The sequence below is a fragment of the Mustelus asterias genome, unplaced genomic scaffold (genome assembly GCF_964213995.1).
Source record: "Mustelus asterias unplaced genomic scaffold, sMusAst1.hap1.1 HAP1_SCAFFOLD_1658, whole genome shotgun sequence".
Lineage (NCBI taxonomy): Eukaryota > Metazoa > Chordata > Chondrichthyes > Carcharhiniformes > Triakidae > Mustelus > Mustelus asterias.
In genome coordinates, this window is record NW_027591603.1 from 24371 (window position 1) to 41760 (window position 17390).

A 17390-nucleotide genomic window follows, 5' to 3' on the forward strand; every position below is an offset into this window, starting at 1 on the left:
GTTTGATTGGCCATGCTCAATTGCTCCTTCGTGTCAGGGGGACTAGCAGGGTAAATGGGGTTGAAGGGATAGGACTTGGGTGAGAATGTGGTTGATGCAGACTCAGTGGGCCAAATGGTCTCCTTCTGCAAGGTAGGGATTCTATGATTCTATGAAAGGCTTGCCTCGTGATCACTAGATGTCTCAAAACCATTTACAGCCAAGGAAGTACTTTTGAAGTTGGAACAGAAAATGCCGGAAGCACTCCATACTACTCGCATGAAGGATCATAGCCCTGATATGTTAACTCTGTTTCTCTCTCCACAGATACTGCCAAACCCACTCTGCATTTCTAACCTTTTCAGTATTTTATTTCAGATTTCCAGCATCTTCAGTATATTAAGTACCTTTTGAAATGTGGTACGGTCAAAGTTTTTTAAAAAGTTTATTTATTAGTGTCACAAGTAGGCATACATTAACACTGCAATGAAGTTACTGTGAAAATCCCCTAGTCGCCACACTCCGGCGCCTGTTTGGGTACACTGAGGGAGAATTTAGCATGGCCAATGCACCTAACCAACACATCTTTCGGACTGTGGGAGGAAACTGGAGCACCCGGAGGAAACCCACGCAGACACGGGGAGAACATGCTGACTCCATGCAGACAGTGACTTAAGCCGGGAACCGAACCCGGGTCCCTGTCGCTGTGAGACAGCTGTGCTAACCATTGTAATGTAGGAAGGGTGGAAGCCAATTTGTACACAGAGAACTCCCACAAACAGCAATGCGATGTTGACCAGATCATTTTTTGGGGAGGTGGGGGGTGGATAGAGGAATAAATATTAGCCAGAACGCTGGAGATGATCCTACCGCAACCCCCCCCCCTTTTCCCCGTTCTTTAAAATAGTGCCAAAGGACCTTTTACATCTATCAGAGTGATTAGACTGGGCCTTAATTTAACGCCTCGTCCAAAAGAGAATGCTGCCCTGTCGTCTCAGCCTAGATTGTTTTCTTTTAATGCCTTGGATTGAGACTTAAATCTGTAACATTCAGATCCGGAGGCAGCAGTGTTATCAGCTGAGCCATGGGTGATACCTGAACACCTTTAATCTTTATCAAATCTCCATTTCTTTGGTAAAAGTCAAAAGGCGATGAGCTCCGCAAATAAATCTTTTAGTTGCGCAAGAATACAAAGAACACTACAGCGCAGGAACAGGCCCTTCGGCCCTCCAAGCCTGCACCGATCATGTGTTCCTAACTAGACCATCCGTTTGTATCCCTCTATTCCCAGTCTGTTCATGTGGCTATCCAGATAAGTCTTAAATTATCCTAGCGTGTCTGCCTCAACCACCTTGCTTGGTAGCGCATTCCAGGCCCCCACCACCCTCTGTGTAAAATACGTCCCCCGCATATCTGTATTGAACCTTGCCCCCCTTACCTTGAACTTGTGACCCTTTGTGTTTGTCATTTCTGACCTGGGAAAAAGCTTCCAACTGTTCACCCTATCTATGCCCTTCATAATTTTATAAACTTCTATTAGGTCGCCCCTCAACCTCCGTCTTTCCAGGGAGAACAACCCTAGTTTACTCAATCTCTCCTCATAGCTAATACTCTTCATACCAGGCAACATCCTGGTAAACCTTTTCTGCACTCTCTCCAAAGCCTCCACGTCCATCTGATAGCGTGGCGACCAGAACTGGACGCAGTATTCCAAATGTGGCCTAACCAACTTTCTATATAACTGCAACATCATATGCCAACTTTTATACTCTATGCCCTGTCCAATAAAGGCAAGCATGCCATATGCCTTCTTCACCACCACTTCCACCTGTGCTGCCACCTTTAAGGATCTGTGGACTTGTACACCCAGGTCCCTCTGTGTGTCTATACTCCTGATGGTTCTGCCATTTATCATATAGCTCCCCCCTGCATTAGATCTACCAAAATGCATCACTTCGCATTTATCTGGATTAAATTCCATCTGCCATTTCTCCGCCCAATTTTCCAACCTATCTATATCCTGCTGTACTCCCTGACAATGTTCATCACTATCCGCAATTCCAGCAATCTTTGTGTCGTCCGCAAACTTACTAATCAAACCAGCTACATCTTCTTCCAAATCATTTATATATATCACAAACAGCAGAGGTCCCAGTACAGAGCCCTGCGGAACACCACTAGTCACAGACCAGTGCCTACCCTCTGTCTTCTATGGCCTAGCCAGTTCTGTACCCATCTAGCTAGTTCACCTTTGATCCCGTGAGATTTAACCTTTTGCACCAGCCTGCCATGAGGGACCTTGTCAAATGCTTGACTAAAATCCATGTAGATGACATCCACGGCCCTTCCCTCGTCAATCATTTTTGTCACCGCCTCAAAAAACTCAACCAAATTTGTGAGGCATGACCTCCCTTGTACAAAACCATGTTGTCTATCGCTGATGAGATTATTCGGTTCTAAATGTGTATAGATCCTATCTCTAAGAATCTTCTCCAACAATTTCCCTACCACGGACGTCAAGCTCACTGGCCTATAATTACCTGGGTTATCCTCGCTATCCTTCTGAAATAACGGGACCACATTTGCTATCCTCCAATCCTCTGAGACCTCACCTGTGTCCAATGAAGAAACAAAGATTTCTGTAGAGGCCCAGCAATTTCGTCTCTTGTCTCAGTAATCTGGGACAGATGCCATCTGGCCCTGGGGATTTGTCTACCTTAATGCTTCCTAAAACACCTAACACTTCCTCCCTTGTAATTGAGATTTGTTCTAACGGGTCTGCACATCCCTCTGAGACACTACCAATCAACGTGTCCCTCTCCTTTGTGAATTCTGATGCAAAGTATTCATTTAGGATCTCACCTACTTCCTTAATTCCCCTCCTTTTCATAGAATAGAAATCATAGAAATCCTACAGTGCAGAAAGAGGCCATTCGGCCCATCGAGTCTGCACCGACAACAATCCCACCCAGGCCCTACCCCCACATATTTTACCCGCTAATCCCTCTAACCTACACATCCCAGGACTCTAAGGGGCAATTTTTTAACCTGGCCAATCAACCTAACCCGCACATCTTTGGACTGTGGGAGGAAACCGGAGCACCCGGAGGAAACCCACGCAGACACGAGAAGAATGTGCAAACTCCACACAGACAGTGACCCGAGCCGGGAATCGAACCCGGGACCCTGGAGCTGTGAAGCAGCAGTGCTAACTACTGTGCTACTGTGCCGCCCCTTGTTCTTGAGAGGTCCGACTCTTTCTCTGACAACCCTCTTGTTCCTAACGTATGTATAAAATGCCTTGGGTTCTCCTTACTCCTGTCTGCCAAGGACATTTCGTGACCCCTTTTTGCCCTTCTAACTCCCTGTTTGAGTTCTTTTCTACTTTCTCTGTATTCCTCCAGTGCTTCATCTGTTTTTAGCTGCCTGGACTTTATGTATGCCTCTTTTTTCTTTTTGATTAGACCCACAATTTCTCTGGTTATCCATGGCTCTCGAATCCTACCTTTCCTGTCCTTCCTTTTTACAGGCACATGCCTGCCCTGCACTCCTATCAACTGCTCCTTAAAAGACACTCACATGCCAGATGTGGATTTACCCTCGAACAGCCTCTCCCAATCAACAGCCACCAAATCCTGCCTAATCCGGCTGTAGTTAGCCTTCCCCCAATTCAGCACCTTACCCATAGGACAACACTCATTCTTTTCCATGACTATCCGAAAGTTTACAGAATTGTGGTCACTGTTCGCCACATGTTCCCCCACTGAAACTTTGATACCTGACTGGGCTCATTCCCCAGTACTAGGTCCAGTATAGCCCCCTCTCTAGTTGGACTATCAACATATTGTTCCAAAGAACCTTCCTGGACACATTTTACAAATTCCTCCCCGTTTGGACCCCCAGCCCTAAGGGATTTCCAGTCTATATGAGGGAAATTAAAGTCTCCCACTACAACAACCCTATTTTTTCTGCACCTGTCCAGAATCTCCATACATATCCGTTCCTCAACCTCCCGTGGGCTGTTGGGAGGCCTGTAGTATACCCCCAGCATAGTGACTGCGCCCTTCCTGTTTCTGAGCTCTACCCACAGTGTCTCGTTACATGATCCTTCCAAATTGTCCACCCTCTGTACCGCTGTAATATGCTCCCTAACCAGTATTGCTACTCCCCCACCTCTTCTAGCCCCTCCTCTGTCTCGCCTAAAACACTTATACCCCGGAATATTCAGCTGCCAGTCCTGTCCTCCTTTTAACCAAGTCTCCGTCACTGCAACCACATCCAAGCTCCACGCAAGCATTAAGGCTCTAAGTTCATCTGTCTTGCCCATTACGCTCCTTGCATTGAAGCAGATGCACTCCAGACCTCCAGGCCCACTGAGTTCATCCTCCCCCAGATTGCTCTTCCTTTTAGGTAGCCTTGTCTTGGCCCCATGCTCGTCCCCAGTCTCTACGCTTGTTGACCTATTGTTCTGATCCCCACCCCCCTGCCACATTAGTTTAAACCCACCCGAACCACACTAGCAAACCTCGCAGCCAGGATATTGGTGCCCCTCCAGTTCAGGTGTAACCCGTCCTTCTTGTACAGGTCCCACCCTCCCCGGAAGACTTCCCAGTGATCCACGAATGTTGTAATATAGCCCGTGGCCTGTCTGCCATAAGACCATAAGATATAGGAGCAGAATTAGGCCATTCGGCCCATCGAGTTTGCTCCGCCATTCAATCATGGCTGATATGAATCTCATCCCCATTCTCCTGCCTTTTCCCGAACCCTTGATCCCCTTACTGACTAAGAGCCTATCTACCTCTGTCTCAATGACCCGGCCTCCACAGCTCTCTGTTGCATTGAGTTTCACCAATTCACCACCTTTCTGGCTGAAGAAATTCTTCCTCCATCTCAGTTCTAAAGGAGCGTCCCTTCACTCTGAGGTTATGCCTTCGAGTTCTAGACTCTCCCACTACTGGAAACATCCTCTCCATGGCCGCTTTATCCAGGCCTCTCAGAATGCCGTCAGGAATGGTCAGACCAGGAAGGGGAACACCGGCTAGGGACCTAGCCTCTCTTTTCTTTTTGAACATGAGAATTGCTAAAGAACATTGTCATATAGCCTGTGGTAAGTCAGATTGAAGATTATGCTTTAACCCCAGTCACAATGTCTGGAGTCCGAAGGAAGCTGGAAGTGATGTCAGCAGTATCATCTTCACTTTGCCATTACATGGTGCAAATTCCCAGTAACGTTTTCAACATATGTCAGTCATGGCTTAGTGGCAACATGAGAGTGCTGGTGTTGTCTAAGGTGCTGTCTTTCAGGTGTGATGATACAGCTACCTTGGAGAGCAGACTTTTCAATGGCACCATTTTGAAGGAGAACCAAGATGTTCTCCCCAGTGTTCTGGTCAATCTTTTCCCGATAATGCCACCTAAACACAAATGCTCTGATCTCCGTAGAAAACAAATAACTTCCCAGAAAAACTTGTAAATCAAGAGGTGGAAGGGAGGGAAGAACTTTGAATCATAGAATCCCTACAGTGCAGAAGGAGGCCATTTGGCCCATCGAGTCTGCACCGACAACAATCCCACCTAGGCCCTATTCCCGTAACCCCACATATTTAAGAACATAAGAAATAGGAGCAGGAGTAGGCCATCTAGCCCCTCGAGCCTGCCCCGCCATTCAATAAGATCATGGCTGATCTGACGTGGATCAGTACCACTTACCCGCCTGATCCCCATAACCCTTAATTCCCTTACCGATCAGGAATCCATCCATCCGCGCTTTAAACATATTCAGCGAGGTAGCCTCCACCACCTCAGTGGGCAGAGAATTCCAGAGATTCACCACCCTCTGGGAGAAGAAGTTCCTCCTCAACTCTGTCTTAAACCGACCCCCCTTTATTTTGAGGCTGTGTCCTCTAGTTTTAACTTCCTTACTAAGTGGAAAGAATCTCTCCGCCTCCACCCTATCCAGCCCCCGCATTATCTTATAAGTCTCCATAAGATCCCCCCTCATCCTTCTAAACTCCAACGAGTACAAACCCAATCTCCTCAGCCTCTCCTCATAATCCAAACCCCTCATCTCCGGTATCAACCTGGTGAACCTTCTCTGCACTCCCTCCAATGCCAATATATCCTTCCTCATATAAGGGGACCAATACTGCACACAGTATTCCAGCTGCGGCCTCACCAATGCCCTGTACAGGTGCATCAAGACATCCCTGCTTTTATATTCTATCCCCTTCGCAATATAGGCCAACATCCCATTTGCCTTCTTGATCACCTGTTGTACCTGCAGACTGGGCTTTTGCGTCTCATGCACAAGGACCCCCAGGTCCCTTTGCACGGTAGCATGTTTTAATTTGTTTCCATTGAGATAGTAATCCCATTTGTTATTATTTCCTCCAAAGTGTATAACCTCGCATTTATCAACGTTATACTCCATTTGCCATATCCTCGCCCACTCACTCAGCCTGTCCAAATCTCTCTGCAGATCTTCTCCGTCCTCCACACGATTCACTATTTACCCCGTTAATCCCTCTAACCATGTAACCCAAGACACTAAGGATTAATTTAGCATGGCCAACCAACCGAACCTGTAACATCTTTGGACCGTGGGAGGAAACCCACGCAGACACGGGAGAACGTGCAGACTCCGCACAGACTGTGACCCAAGCCGGGAATCGAACCCGGGTCCCTGGAGCTGAGAGGCCGCAGTGCAAACCACTGTGCCGCCGTGCCGTCCCTGGATGATTGCTATCGCCAGGGAAAGGGTATTGAGCAAACAAGGCTGACGAGTCCACCAGGTCCTCGTGGCCTTCATCCTAGGGTCTTGTAAGAATAAGTGACTGCAGAGACAGGAGATGCATCGGTTGTAATTTTCCAAATTTCCTGAGATTTCGGAAAGTTGAGGCCACAAACAGATCAGCCATGATCTTAGCAAAATGGTGGGACAGGCTCGAGGGGCCGAATGGTTGCTTGCTGCTCCTGATTTGTGTGGTATTATCACACTGCTGTAGTGTGAGCCTACTGTATGAAAATTGAATGCTGCATTTTCCTACAACAGTGTGTACACTGGTATCTCATTATCAGGGTAGTGTTTTGTAATGTCTTGAGATTGTGTAAAGCTCTATGTAAATTCCTTTCAAACAGTTCCTATCAAAGAAAACTTTGACCGTGACAAATTCTTTATCTAAAGGATCTGCCATTTCCTGCTTTTAGCCCTTTTTTAAGAACAGTTTCCATCCACTGTGATGTAAAAGGTGCACTTAATTCATTTCCTGGGATATGCATGCTGCTGTCAAGAAGAGAATTTATTGCACATCCATTTATTGTCTTGAGAGGCGGTGATTCATTCTGGTGGCTTGTTAGGCCATTTCAGAAAGCAGTTAAGAGTCAGCCAATTTGAGAGATTGGAATACCATGAATCAATCCAGATAACTGCAGCAGGTTTGATTTGATTTATTATTATCACATGTATCAGTATACAGTGAAAAATATTGTTTCTTGCGCGCTATACAGACAAAGCATACCGTTCATAGAGGGGGAAAGGAGAGAGTGCAGAATGTAGTGTTACAGTCACAGCTAGGATGTAGAGAAAGATCAACTCAGTGCAAGGTAGGTCCATTCAAAAGTCTGATGGCAGCAGGGAAGAAGCTGTTCTTGAGTCGGTTGGTACGTGTCCTCAGACTTTTGTATCTTTTTCCCGATGGAAGAAGGTGGAAGAGAGAATGTCCGAGGTGCGTGGGGTCCTTGATCACGCTGGCTGCTTTTCCGAGGCAGCGGGAAATGTAGACAGAGTCAATGGATGGGAGGCTGGTTTGCCATCTCAAAAGGATATTAGTGAACTGGTGGGATTTTTACAAAAATCCAACAGCTCCAAACTCATATTTACTGATACCAATCTGTTAACCAAAATAATCAAACTGATTGAATGATCCCAAAGGCAGAGATTACCAACAAGATTTTATTTTTTTGTAATTTTAACTTGAATCTAAAATGATCTTTTTTTTAAATCTCAACTTCTGCAGCCTCAATTGCTCCCTGCTTTGCTTCATGATTGATCCAGAATGAATGGGACCATTCAGCCCCTTGACCTGTTACGTACTCACCTGAGGAAGGAGCAGTGCTCCGAAAGTTCGTGATACCAAATAAACCTGTTGGACTTTAACCTGTTGTTGTGAGACTTCTTACTATGTCCACCCCAGTCCGACGCCGGCATCTCCACAACACAGGAACAGGAGGAGGCCATTCAGCCACTCAAACTGTTAGATAGGAACAGGAGGCCATTTGGCCCCTCAACCCATTACATAGGAGCAGGAGAAGCCATTTAGTCCCTTGCCCTGTTACATTGGATTATTTGGATTTCAGCAAAGCCTTTGACAAGGTACCACATTGGAGACTTAAAGAAGGCAAGTTCACATGGGATGCAGGGTAATTTGATAAGGTAGATTCAAAATTGGCTCAGGTGTAGGGGACAGAGGGCGATGACAGAGGCTGCTTTTGTGACTGGAAGTTAGTGTCCCCTATCTAAACGACATGGATAACTATGTGGAGGAGGGGGGGGGGGGGGGGGGGGGGCGGCGGAGGCAGCATTAGTAAATGTGTGGATGGCACATAGACTGGCCGGATGGTTAACAGTGAGGCTGAGTATCTTGGACTACAATAAGATATAGATGGGTTGGTCAAATGGGCAGATAAGTGGCAGATTGAATTTAATCCTGGAAAGTGACAGATGATACACTTTAATAAGTCTCACGACAACAAGTTAAAGTCCAACAGGTTTATTTGGAATCACAAGCTTTCGGAGCGCTGCTCAATCAGGTGATGAATGGGGCAGCGCTCCGAAAGCTTGATTCCAAATAAACCTGTTGGACTTTAACCTGGTGTTGAGAGACTTCTTCCTGTGCCCACCCCAGTCCACATCATGATACACTTTGGAAGGAGTAATTTGGCAAGAAAGTACTCAATAAATGGGATGACACTAGGAAGTTCTGAGGAACAAAGGGACCTTGGTGTGTTTATCCATAGATCTCTGAAGATGGAAGGGCATGTTAGTAGGGTGGTGAAAAAGGCACACAAGACATTTACCTTCAATTGTGGCATGAAAAACATGTTATGTTTGAGTTGTATAGAACTTTGGTGAGACCACAGCTAGAGTGCTGTGTGCAGTTCTGGTCGCCACATTAACAGAAGGATGTGATTGCACAGGAGGAGGTGCAGAGGAGATTCACTGGGATGCTGCCTGGGATGGAGCATCTAAGTTATGAAGAGAGGTTGGATAGGCTTGGGTTGTTTTCGTTGGAGCAGAGAAGACTGAGGGGCGACCTGATTGAGGGACATGGACAGAGTGGATAAAAAGCAACTGTTCCCCTTAGTTGAAGGGTCAGTCACGAGGGGACATAGGTTCAAGGTGAGGGGCAGGAGACTTTGGGGGGATATGAGGAAAAACCTTTTTAACCCAGAGAGTGGTGACGGTCTGGAATGCGCTGTCTGGGAGGGTGGTGGAGGCAGGATGCCTCACATCCTTTAAAAAGTACGTGGATGAGCACTTGGCTCGTCATAATATTCAAGGTTATGGGCCAAGTGCTGGTAAGTGGGATTAGGTGGGCAGGTCAGGGCCTTTCATGATTCGGTGACTTGATGGGTCAAAGGGCCTCTTCTACACTGTGTAAATTGAGCAGGAGGCCATTCAGCCCCTATTTCTGTTTATATAGGAACAGAATGAGGCTATTCAGCCCCTTAACCTGTTACATAGGAAAACATTGCAGAAGGAAAGCATTAAGTTAAATGAATCAGAGACTTTTCATTCTGCAAATACAGCAAACTTATGGTGGAAGTAATTACTTTGATTTATTTAAGTGGGCTTCCCTTTTCAAATCATCAATCTACTGGGTCAGGGGAGAGAGTGGGGCAATGGGACTGATTGGCTTCCTCGACAGACAGACAGCTGATGGGCCGAATGACCTCCTTCAGAGTTCCTCTGGACGCTGATTCGCTTTGTATTTCCGAGCCGGGCTCGAGAGGGCGCTGCAGCGGGAGGACCGACCAGAGAGGGCGCTGCAGCGGGAGGACCGGCCAGAGAGGGCGCTGCAGCGGGAGGACCGGCCAGAGAGGGCGCTGCAGCGGGAGGACCGGCCAGAGAGGGCGCTGCAGCGGGAGGACCGGCCAGAGAGGGCGCTGCAGCGAGAGGACCGGGCAGAGAGGGCGCTGCGGCGGGAGGACCAGGCAGAGAGGGCGCTGCAGCGAGAGGACCGGGCAGAGAGGGCGCTGCGGCGGGAGGACCGGGCAGAGGGGGAGCTGCAGCGGGAGGACCGGCCAGAGAGGGCGCTGCAGCGAGAGGACCGGGCAGAGAGGGCGCTGCAGCGGGAGGATCAGGCAGAGAGGGCGCTGCGGCGGGAGGACCGGGCAGAGGGGGAGCTGCAGCGGGAGGACCGGCCAGAGAGGGCGCTGCAGCGAGAGGACCGGGCAGAGAGGGCGCTGCAGCGGGAGGATCAGGCAGAGAGGGCGCTGCGGCGGGAGGACCGGCCAGAGAGGGCGCTGCAGCGAGAGGACCGGGCAGAGAGGGCGCTGCAGCGGGAGGATCAGGCAGAGAGGGCGCTGCGGCGGGAGGACCGGGCAGAGGGGGAGCTGCAGCGGGAGGACCGGCCAGAGAGGGCGCTGCAGCCGGAGGACCGGGCCGAGAGGGCGCTGCGGCGGGAGTGTGGGACACCCCGGGCACTGGAAGCGCCGTGGAGAGCGGAGGCGATAAGATGGCGCCGCCGCTGCGTTATTGAAACATTAACTCTGAGAAGCCGGGGTCGGATCCCGGGACCGTGCAGCCGGAGCTCGACTTGCTGTCGTCTCGGCGGGAAGTCCGGAGATTGAACTGAGGGAGGCCGGAGGGGAGGGACAAGGGGGCGGGACCCGGGACAAGGGGGCGGGGCCGAGATAAAGGGGCGAGGTCTGTGACTAAGGTCCCAAGTTCGAGGGGCGGGGTCTGTGTCTCGCGGGGCGGGGTCTGTGTTTCAGGGGGCGGGTCTGTGTATCGGGGCGGGGTCTGTCTCAAAGGGCGGAGTCTATCTCAGGGGGTGGGTCTATCGCGGGGGCGGGGCTGCGGCTGTGGGTCACGTGCTGCCGGGATGACCCTCAGGGACATGACCCGCTGGAATGTCAGGGTCTCCCTGGTTTATGCCATTGGCATCTGGACCATGCTGGGAACCTATGGCTTCTTCCACCTGAAAAAGAAGCGAGAACTGGCCACCCTGGAGAGCAACGCCACGGAAACTACAGGTAAAAACACCGCGGGCTAAATAAGCCTCACCCTGTGGCTGCCGGGGGTGGGGGTGGTTCAAATGGAGGCATTGAAGAGTCTTGTGTGAAAGGGAGGAATGTAGCAGACTCCAGGCAGGAGGGGGGCATTGGATGCAGAATAAATACAGTAAAAAGTTTAACAACACCAGGTGGTTCTCACCTGAAGAAGGGGCTTAGAGCCTCGAAAGCTTGTGTGGCTTTTGCTACCAAATAAACCTGTTGGACTTTAACCTGGTGTTGTTAAACTTTTTACTGTGTTTACCCCAGTCCAACGCCGGCATCTCCACATGCAGAATAAATCTCAGCCTTTCCAGAATGGGAGGTCCTTTGGCCCAATGTGACTGTCCCACAACAATGTTAGGCATGTTCTAGGGTTCTAAACCAGCAGTGAAAACCTTGCAGCCTTCACCTTTCTGTATCTCTAACCTCCTCCAGCCCTCCCAGATCTGTCTGAGCCAGGTCTCCAAAACGAGCACTTCGCTGAGTGCTAGCCTAGTACCAGCTTCTCCTCGTAACCCTGCACATCTTCCAATGCGTGGTTGCATCCCACACTCCAAAGATGTGCAGGTTAGATGGATTGGCCATGCTAAATTGCCCCTTAGTTTCCCAAAATGTGTAGGTTAGGGGGATTAGCGGGTTAAATACTTGGGGTTACGGGGAACAGGTCTGGCTGGGATTTCCTGAGTGCCAGGGGGATTATGTGAGGTTACAAGGATAGGGCTGGGTGGGATTGTTATCGGTGCAGACTCGATGGCACTGTAGGGATTCTATGATCTTCCCTTTTCTGAAACTGGCCTCGTGATATATCTTCAATTTTAATTAGTACACTGTCAATGCTGTGTCTTCAGATGCCAAGGTAGGTCCTTGCCTCCGAATTCCCTTCCCAACCCTCTCTCCCTCCTCTTCCTCGTTTGAGATCTCCATTAAAATCTACCTTTTTGAGCAAGCTCATGGTCACTGCCCTAATCCCCCGATGTCAAATTGGATTTGTTAATCATTCCTGCGAAGATCCTGGCGATTTTTCAAAACCATATGAAAGGCGCTACGTAAATGCAAAATTGTTTTTTCAAACTCCTTCCATACACAATCTGCTTTTAACCTTCTCCAGGGAGCTTTATGTGCAACACGGAGGAAACCCACGCCGAGAGGGGGAGTTTGCACATTCTCCCCGTGTCTGCATGGGTTTCCTCCGGGTGCTCCGGTTTCCTCCCACACTCCAAAAGATGTGTGAGTTAGATGGATTGGCCACACTAAATTGCCCCTTAGTGTCAGGGGGATTAGCAGGGTAAATATGTGGATTACTCGGATAGGAGCTGTGGTCGGTGCAGACTCGATGGGCTGAATGGTCTCCCTCTGCACTGTAGGGATTCTATGATACCTGACTTACAGTCTTAAAGTATTCAAATAACATGACCTGAAACATTTTGGAATGGGCAGCTCGGCGGCGCAGTGGTTAGCATCGCTGCCTCACAGCGCCAGGGACTCTGGTTTGATTCCCAGCTTGGGTCACTGTCTGCATGGAATCTGTACATTCTCACCGTGTCTGCGTGGGTTTCCTCCGGGTGCTCCCGTTTCCTCCCACAGTCCGAATGACATGCTGGTTAGGTGCATTGGCCGTGCTAAATTCTCCCTCAGTGTACCCGAACAGGCACCGGAATGTGGCAACTAGAGAATTTTCACAGTAATTTCATTGCAGTGTTTATGTAAGCCGACTTGTGACACTAATAAATAAACTTTAATAAAAAACTTATCTTCTGCTGACCCATGTTTAGGGGCTAATGATAAAATGGCCTTTCACCTCCCCGTGTTAATTGGTTTCTGCTTTCCTTTCTTCAGAAGTCCCGGGCCAACCTGAACTCGAAGAGGACATCACTTCAATGCCTCACAAACAACCCGCCAAAGAAGCTGTCAGTACAACTGTGGTTGTGAAGGAAGGTTTTGTTCCCCATTCATCCAGAATCTACACGTACGGGAAGTCTGTCTTTGGTGCTTCATCTGAATCTTCAATAGAGAAATAGAGTTCAGAACGACGAGGTCTTTGGATTTGATTGTTATAAAAGGTCGTGCTTCAGTCTTCATCGGCCGCCGAAGATTTCACAAATAAACACACCCCCAGTTGCCTTGAGCAGAGCACGCTGTGCCTGTGTGGTATCCCTGACCCAGTGAGCTTTGACTGATCTATTACCTTGCATGCAGATTTGTGGTGGATAGTGTCTGTAGCATCTTTACAGTGCTGTCATGTGGAGTGGGACTTCAGCAGCATTTTGAGAGAATTAAACTGTTTCAAAATTCCGCGCAGATACTTTTTTCAGCTAAAGAGAACAAAAATGGGCGGCACGGCAGCACAGTGGTTAGCACTGCTGCCTCACAGCGCCAGGGACCCCGGTTCGATTCCCGGCTTGGGTCACCGTCTGTGTGGAGTTTGCACATCCTCCCCGTGTCTGCATGGGTTTCCTCCGGGTGCTCCGGTTTCCTCCCACATTCTGAAAGACGTGCTGGTTGGGTGCATTGACCCAAACAGGCGCCGGAGTGTGGCAACTAGGGGAGTTTCACAGTAACCTCATTGCACTGTTAATATAAGCCTTACTTGTGACTAATAAATTAACTTTTAAAAAACATTTTTAAAAAGAAAAGTACAAGCACAGGAACAGGTCCTTCGGCCCTCCAAGCCTGAGCCAATCATGATGCCAACTAAGCTATAAAAAAAAACCTTCTGCCCTTACTCGGTCCGTATCCCTCTATTTCCTCCCTATTCATGGACCCATCCAGATGACCCTTAAATGTTGCTAATGTGCCTGCTTCCACCACCTCCTCTGGCAGCGCGTTCCAGGCACCCACCACTCTCTGTATGAAAAACCTCCCCCTCACATCTCCCTTAAACTTTCCCCTCTCACCTTGAACCCTGTGCCCCCTTGTAATTGACACTTCCACCCTGGGAAAAAAGCCTCAAGTGGTCAAAACTCAAGCACCTTTATTGTCGCGCAAACCCGTTTTTTCTCTTTGGATAAAAGCAAATTACTGCGGATGCTGGAATCTGAAACCAAAAGAGAAAATGCTGCAAAATCTCAGCAGGTCTGGCAGCATCTGTAAGGAGAGAAAAGAGCTGACGTTTTGAGTCCAGATGACCCTTTTGATTTGATTTATTATTGTCACATGGATTAACATAGTGAAAAGTATTGTTTCTTGCGTGCTACACAGACAAAGCATACCATTCATAGAGAAGGAAACAAGCGAGTGCAGAATGTAGTGTTACAGTCATAGCTAGGGTGTAGAGAAAGATCAACTTAATATGTGGTTGGCCCGTTCAAAGGTCTGGTGACAGCAGGGAAGAAGCTGTTCTTGAGTCGGTTGGTACCTGACCTCAGACTTTTGTATCTTTTTTCCGATGGAAGAGAGAATGTCCGGGGTGTGTGGGGTCCTTAATTATGCTGGCTGCTTTGCCGAGGCAGCAGGAAGTGTAGACAGAGTCAATGGATGAGAGGCTGGTTTGCGTGATGGATTGGGCTACATTCACGACCTTTTGTAGTTCCTCGCGGTCTTGTGCAGAGCAGGAGCCATACCAAGCTGTGATACAACCAGAAAGAATGCTTACTATTGTGCATCTGTAAAAGTTGGTGAGAGTCGTAGCTGATATGCCAATTTCCTTAGTCTTCTGAGAAAGTAGAGGCGTTGGTGGGCTTTCTTAACTATAGTGTCAGCATGGGGGGACCAGGGCAGGTTGTTGGTGATCTGGACACCTAAACACTTGAAGCTCTTGACCATTTCTACTTTGTCCCATTGATGTAGACAGGGACATGTTCTCCTTTACGCTTCCTGATGCTTCAAAGCGTCAAAGGGACTCGAAACGTCAGCTCTTTTCTCTCCTCACAGATGCTGCCAGACCTGCTGAGATTTTGCAGCGTTTTCTCTTTTGGTTTTCTTTCTCTGTTCCTTTCTCCCAGTGCTGCACTGAAGCTGGTCAGCTTGGAATGGCTGAGATGAATGATTCTGCTCTCTCCAGATGCCCTTTATAAGCCTGATGAACGGTACAAGCTGGGAAGCTAATTGGTGAAAGACAGCACTGGAGTTAGTCATTATCTGTTTAGTGAAACACTTACAGATATCCACCTTCAAACTCAACCAGACACAATTTCAATAAGTGTCTCTTTGAATGTACTCAAATGAAGCCAATTGAAGCCTGCCACTCACATACAATGAAGACTCAAACTAGAAGGAAATAGGAAATATTCAATGTAAAACACTCCTGTGTATAATAGAAACAGAAAATGCTGGAAAGATTCAGCGGGTCTGCGAGCATCGTGGAGAAAGTAACAAGAGTTAATATTTCGACTACAGATGACCATTCGTTAGAGTCTAATGTCATTTCTTTTTCATTATTCACAAATTATATTCTATACAAATTAATTATCAACGTTTATCTGTCAGATTTAACAATCAGCCAATGTGAAAGAGATTAAAATTTGTTTGAAAGCAATGTGGATCTTACTACCATCACAACACGCCTTCACTTTATTTTTATTCATTCATGGGACATGGGTGTAGCTGGCTGGCCAGCATTTGTAGCCCATTCCTGGTTGCCCGAGGGCAGTTGAGAGTCAAGCACATTACTGTGGCTTTGGTGTCACATGTAGGCCAGACATGTGAGGTAAGCATGGCACAGTGGTTAGCACTGCTGCCTCACAGCACTAGGGTCACTGTCTGTGTGGAGTTTACACATTCGCCCTGAGTCTGCGTGGGTTTCCTCCGGGTGCTCCTGTTTCCTCCCACAGTCCAAAGATGGTTAGGTTGATTGGCCATGCTAAATTGACCCTTAGTGTCAGGGGGATTAGCAGGGAAAATACATGGAGTTACGGGGATAGGGCCTGGGTGGGATTGTGGTCGGTGCAGACTTGATGGGCTGAATGGTCTCCTTCTGCACTGTAGGGATTCTATGAATCATAGAAATCCTACAGTGCAGAAAGAGGCCATTCGGCCCATCGAGCCTGCACCGACCACAATCCCACCCAGGCCCTACCCCCATATCCCTACATATTTACCCGCTAATCCCTCTAACCTACGCATCTCAGGACACTTAAGGGGCAATTTTAGCACAGCCAATCAACCTAACCCGCACATCTTTGGACTGTGGGAGGAAACCGGAACACCCAGAGGAAACCCACGCAGACACGAGGAGAATGTGCAAACTCCACAGTGACCCAAGCTGGGATTTCCTTCCCTAAAGGACATCAGTGAACAAGATGGTATTTTTCCAACAATTGACAATAGTTTCATGGTCATCAGTAGATTCTTAATTCCAGACATTTTTTTTTCCATTGAATTTAAATTCCACCATCTGCCGTGGTGGGATTCGAACCCGGGTCCCCAGAACCTTAGCTGAGTTTCTGGATTGATAACCTAGTGATAATACCACTAGGCCACCCGCCTCCCACTTTGAGCAAAGGCTTTATATGATTACAACATGGTAGGTAGCAAAATACATAGGACCTTGCACCCTGCATCCTTCAACAGCACCTTCCAAACCTGTAACTTCTACCACCTAGAAGGGTGAGGTCAGCAGACATGTGATAATACCCACCGCTTGGAAGTTGCCCTCCAAGCTACACACCATTTTGATTTGGAAATATACATCATTGATCCTTGGTTGTCGCTGGGTTGAAATCCTGGAACTTACTCCCTAACTGCACTGTGGGTGTACCTACACCACGTGGACCGCAGCAGTTGAAGAAAGTGGCTCACCACCACCATCTTGAGGGCAATTAGAGATGGACAATAAATACTGGCCTAGCCAGCGATGCCCACATCCTGTGAACAACTAAAAAGTAATCTTAAATGATTGCAGCTCCTAAATACAGGATCATGTAAAACTCAGCATTTTACATGAAATTAAAAAGTGGGATTAGATTCCTTGATTGAGATTTGCTATCTGTGATTATGTATGATTTTCATCGTGATATATTGTTAACCAGCAAAACCAGTGACCTCTCATTTGAAATTATAAGTAATCACTTGGAATCCATTCTTTAGTTGCATCTGTCTGACAGGTTGATGCAAACCTGTTGTGAAGATATGCCTCTGCAGATTCAAGTATCTGGATTGTAAGATTTAGTTCTCGACCCGCCTGTACTTTAATT

At 48.1% G+C, this 17390-nt stretch overlaps 2 protein-coding genes across 2 annotated transcripts in view; both read left to right on the forward strand.

Annotated features, from left to right (window-relative positions):
- taf5l (TAF5-like RNA polymerase II, p300/CBP-associated factor (PCAF)-associated factor) overlaps positions 1-8135 on the forward strand; it is a 30316-nt gene extending 22181 nt beyond the window's left edge. Inside the window, exon 4 of the mRNA XM_078206615.1 lies at positions 7998-8135. Within this exon, the coding sequence (XP_078062741.1) occupies positions 7998-8030 (33 nt within the window). The 3' untranslated portion in view covers positions 8031-8135. The remainder of the gene's footprint in view (positions 1-7997) is intronic.
- Positions 8136-10604: 2469 nt separating this feature from the next.
- On the forward strand, positions 10605-15731 carry LOC144488555 (small integral membrane protein 26-like). Its single transcript, XM_078206616.1, has 2 exons — positions 10605-11238; positions 13096-15731. Exons 1-2 carry the CDS (start codon positions 11088-11090, stop codon positions 13275-13277), a joined length of 333 nt encoding a protein of 110 aa, XP_078062742.1. The 5' UTR covers positions 10605-11087; the 3' UTR covers positions 13278-15731.
- Positions 15732-17390: the final 1659 nt, after the last annotated feature.

Excerpts from the sequence above, each read along its gene's own strand:
- LOC144488555 (XM_078206616.1), top strand. The coding sequence starts at position 11,088 with ATGACCCTCAGGGACATGACCCGCTGGAATGTCAGGGTCTCCCTGGTT. Across the intron at positions 11,239-13,095 it reads CAACGCCACGGAAACTACAG|AAGTCCCGGGCCAACCTGAA; the intron begins GTAAAAACACCG and ends TCCTTTCTTCAG.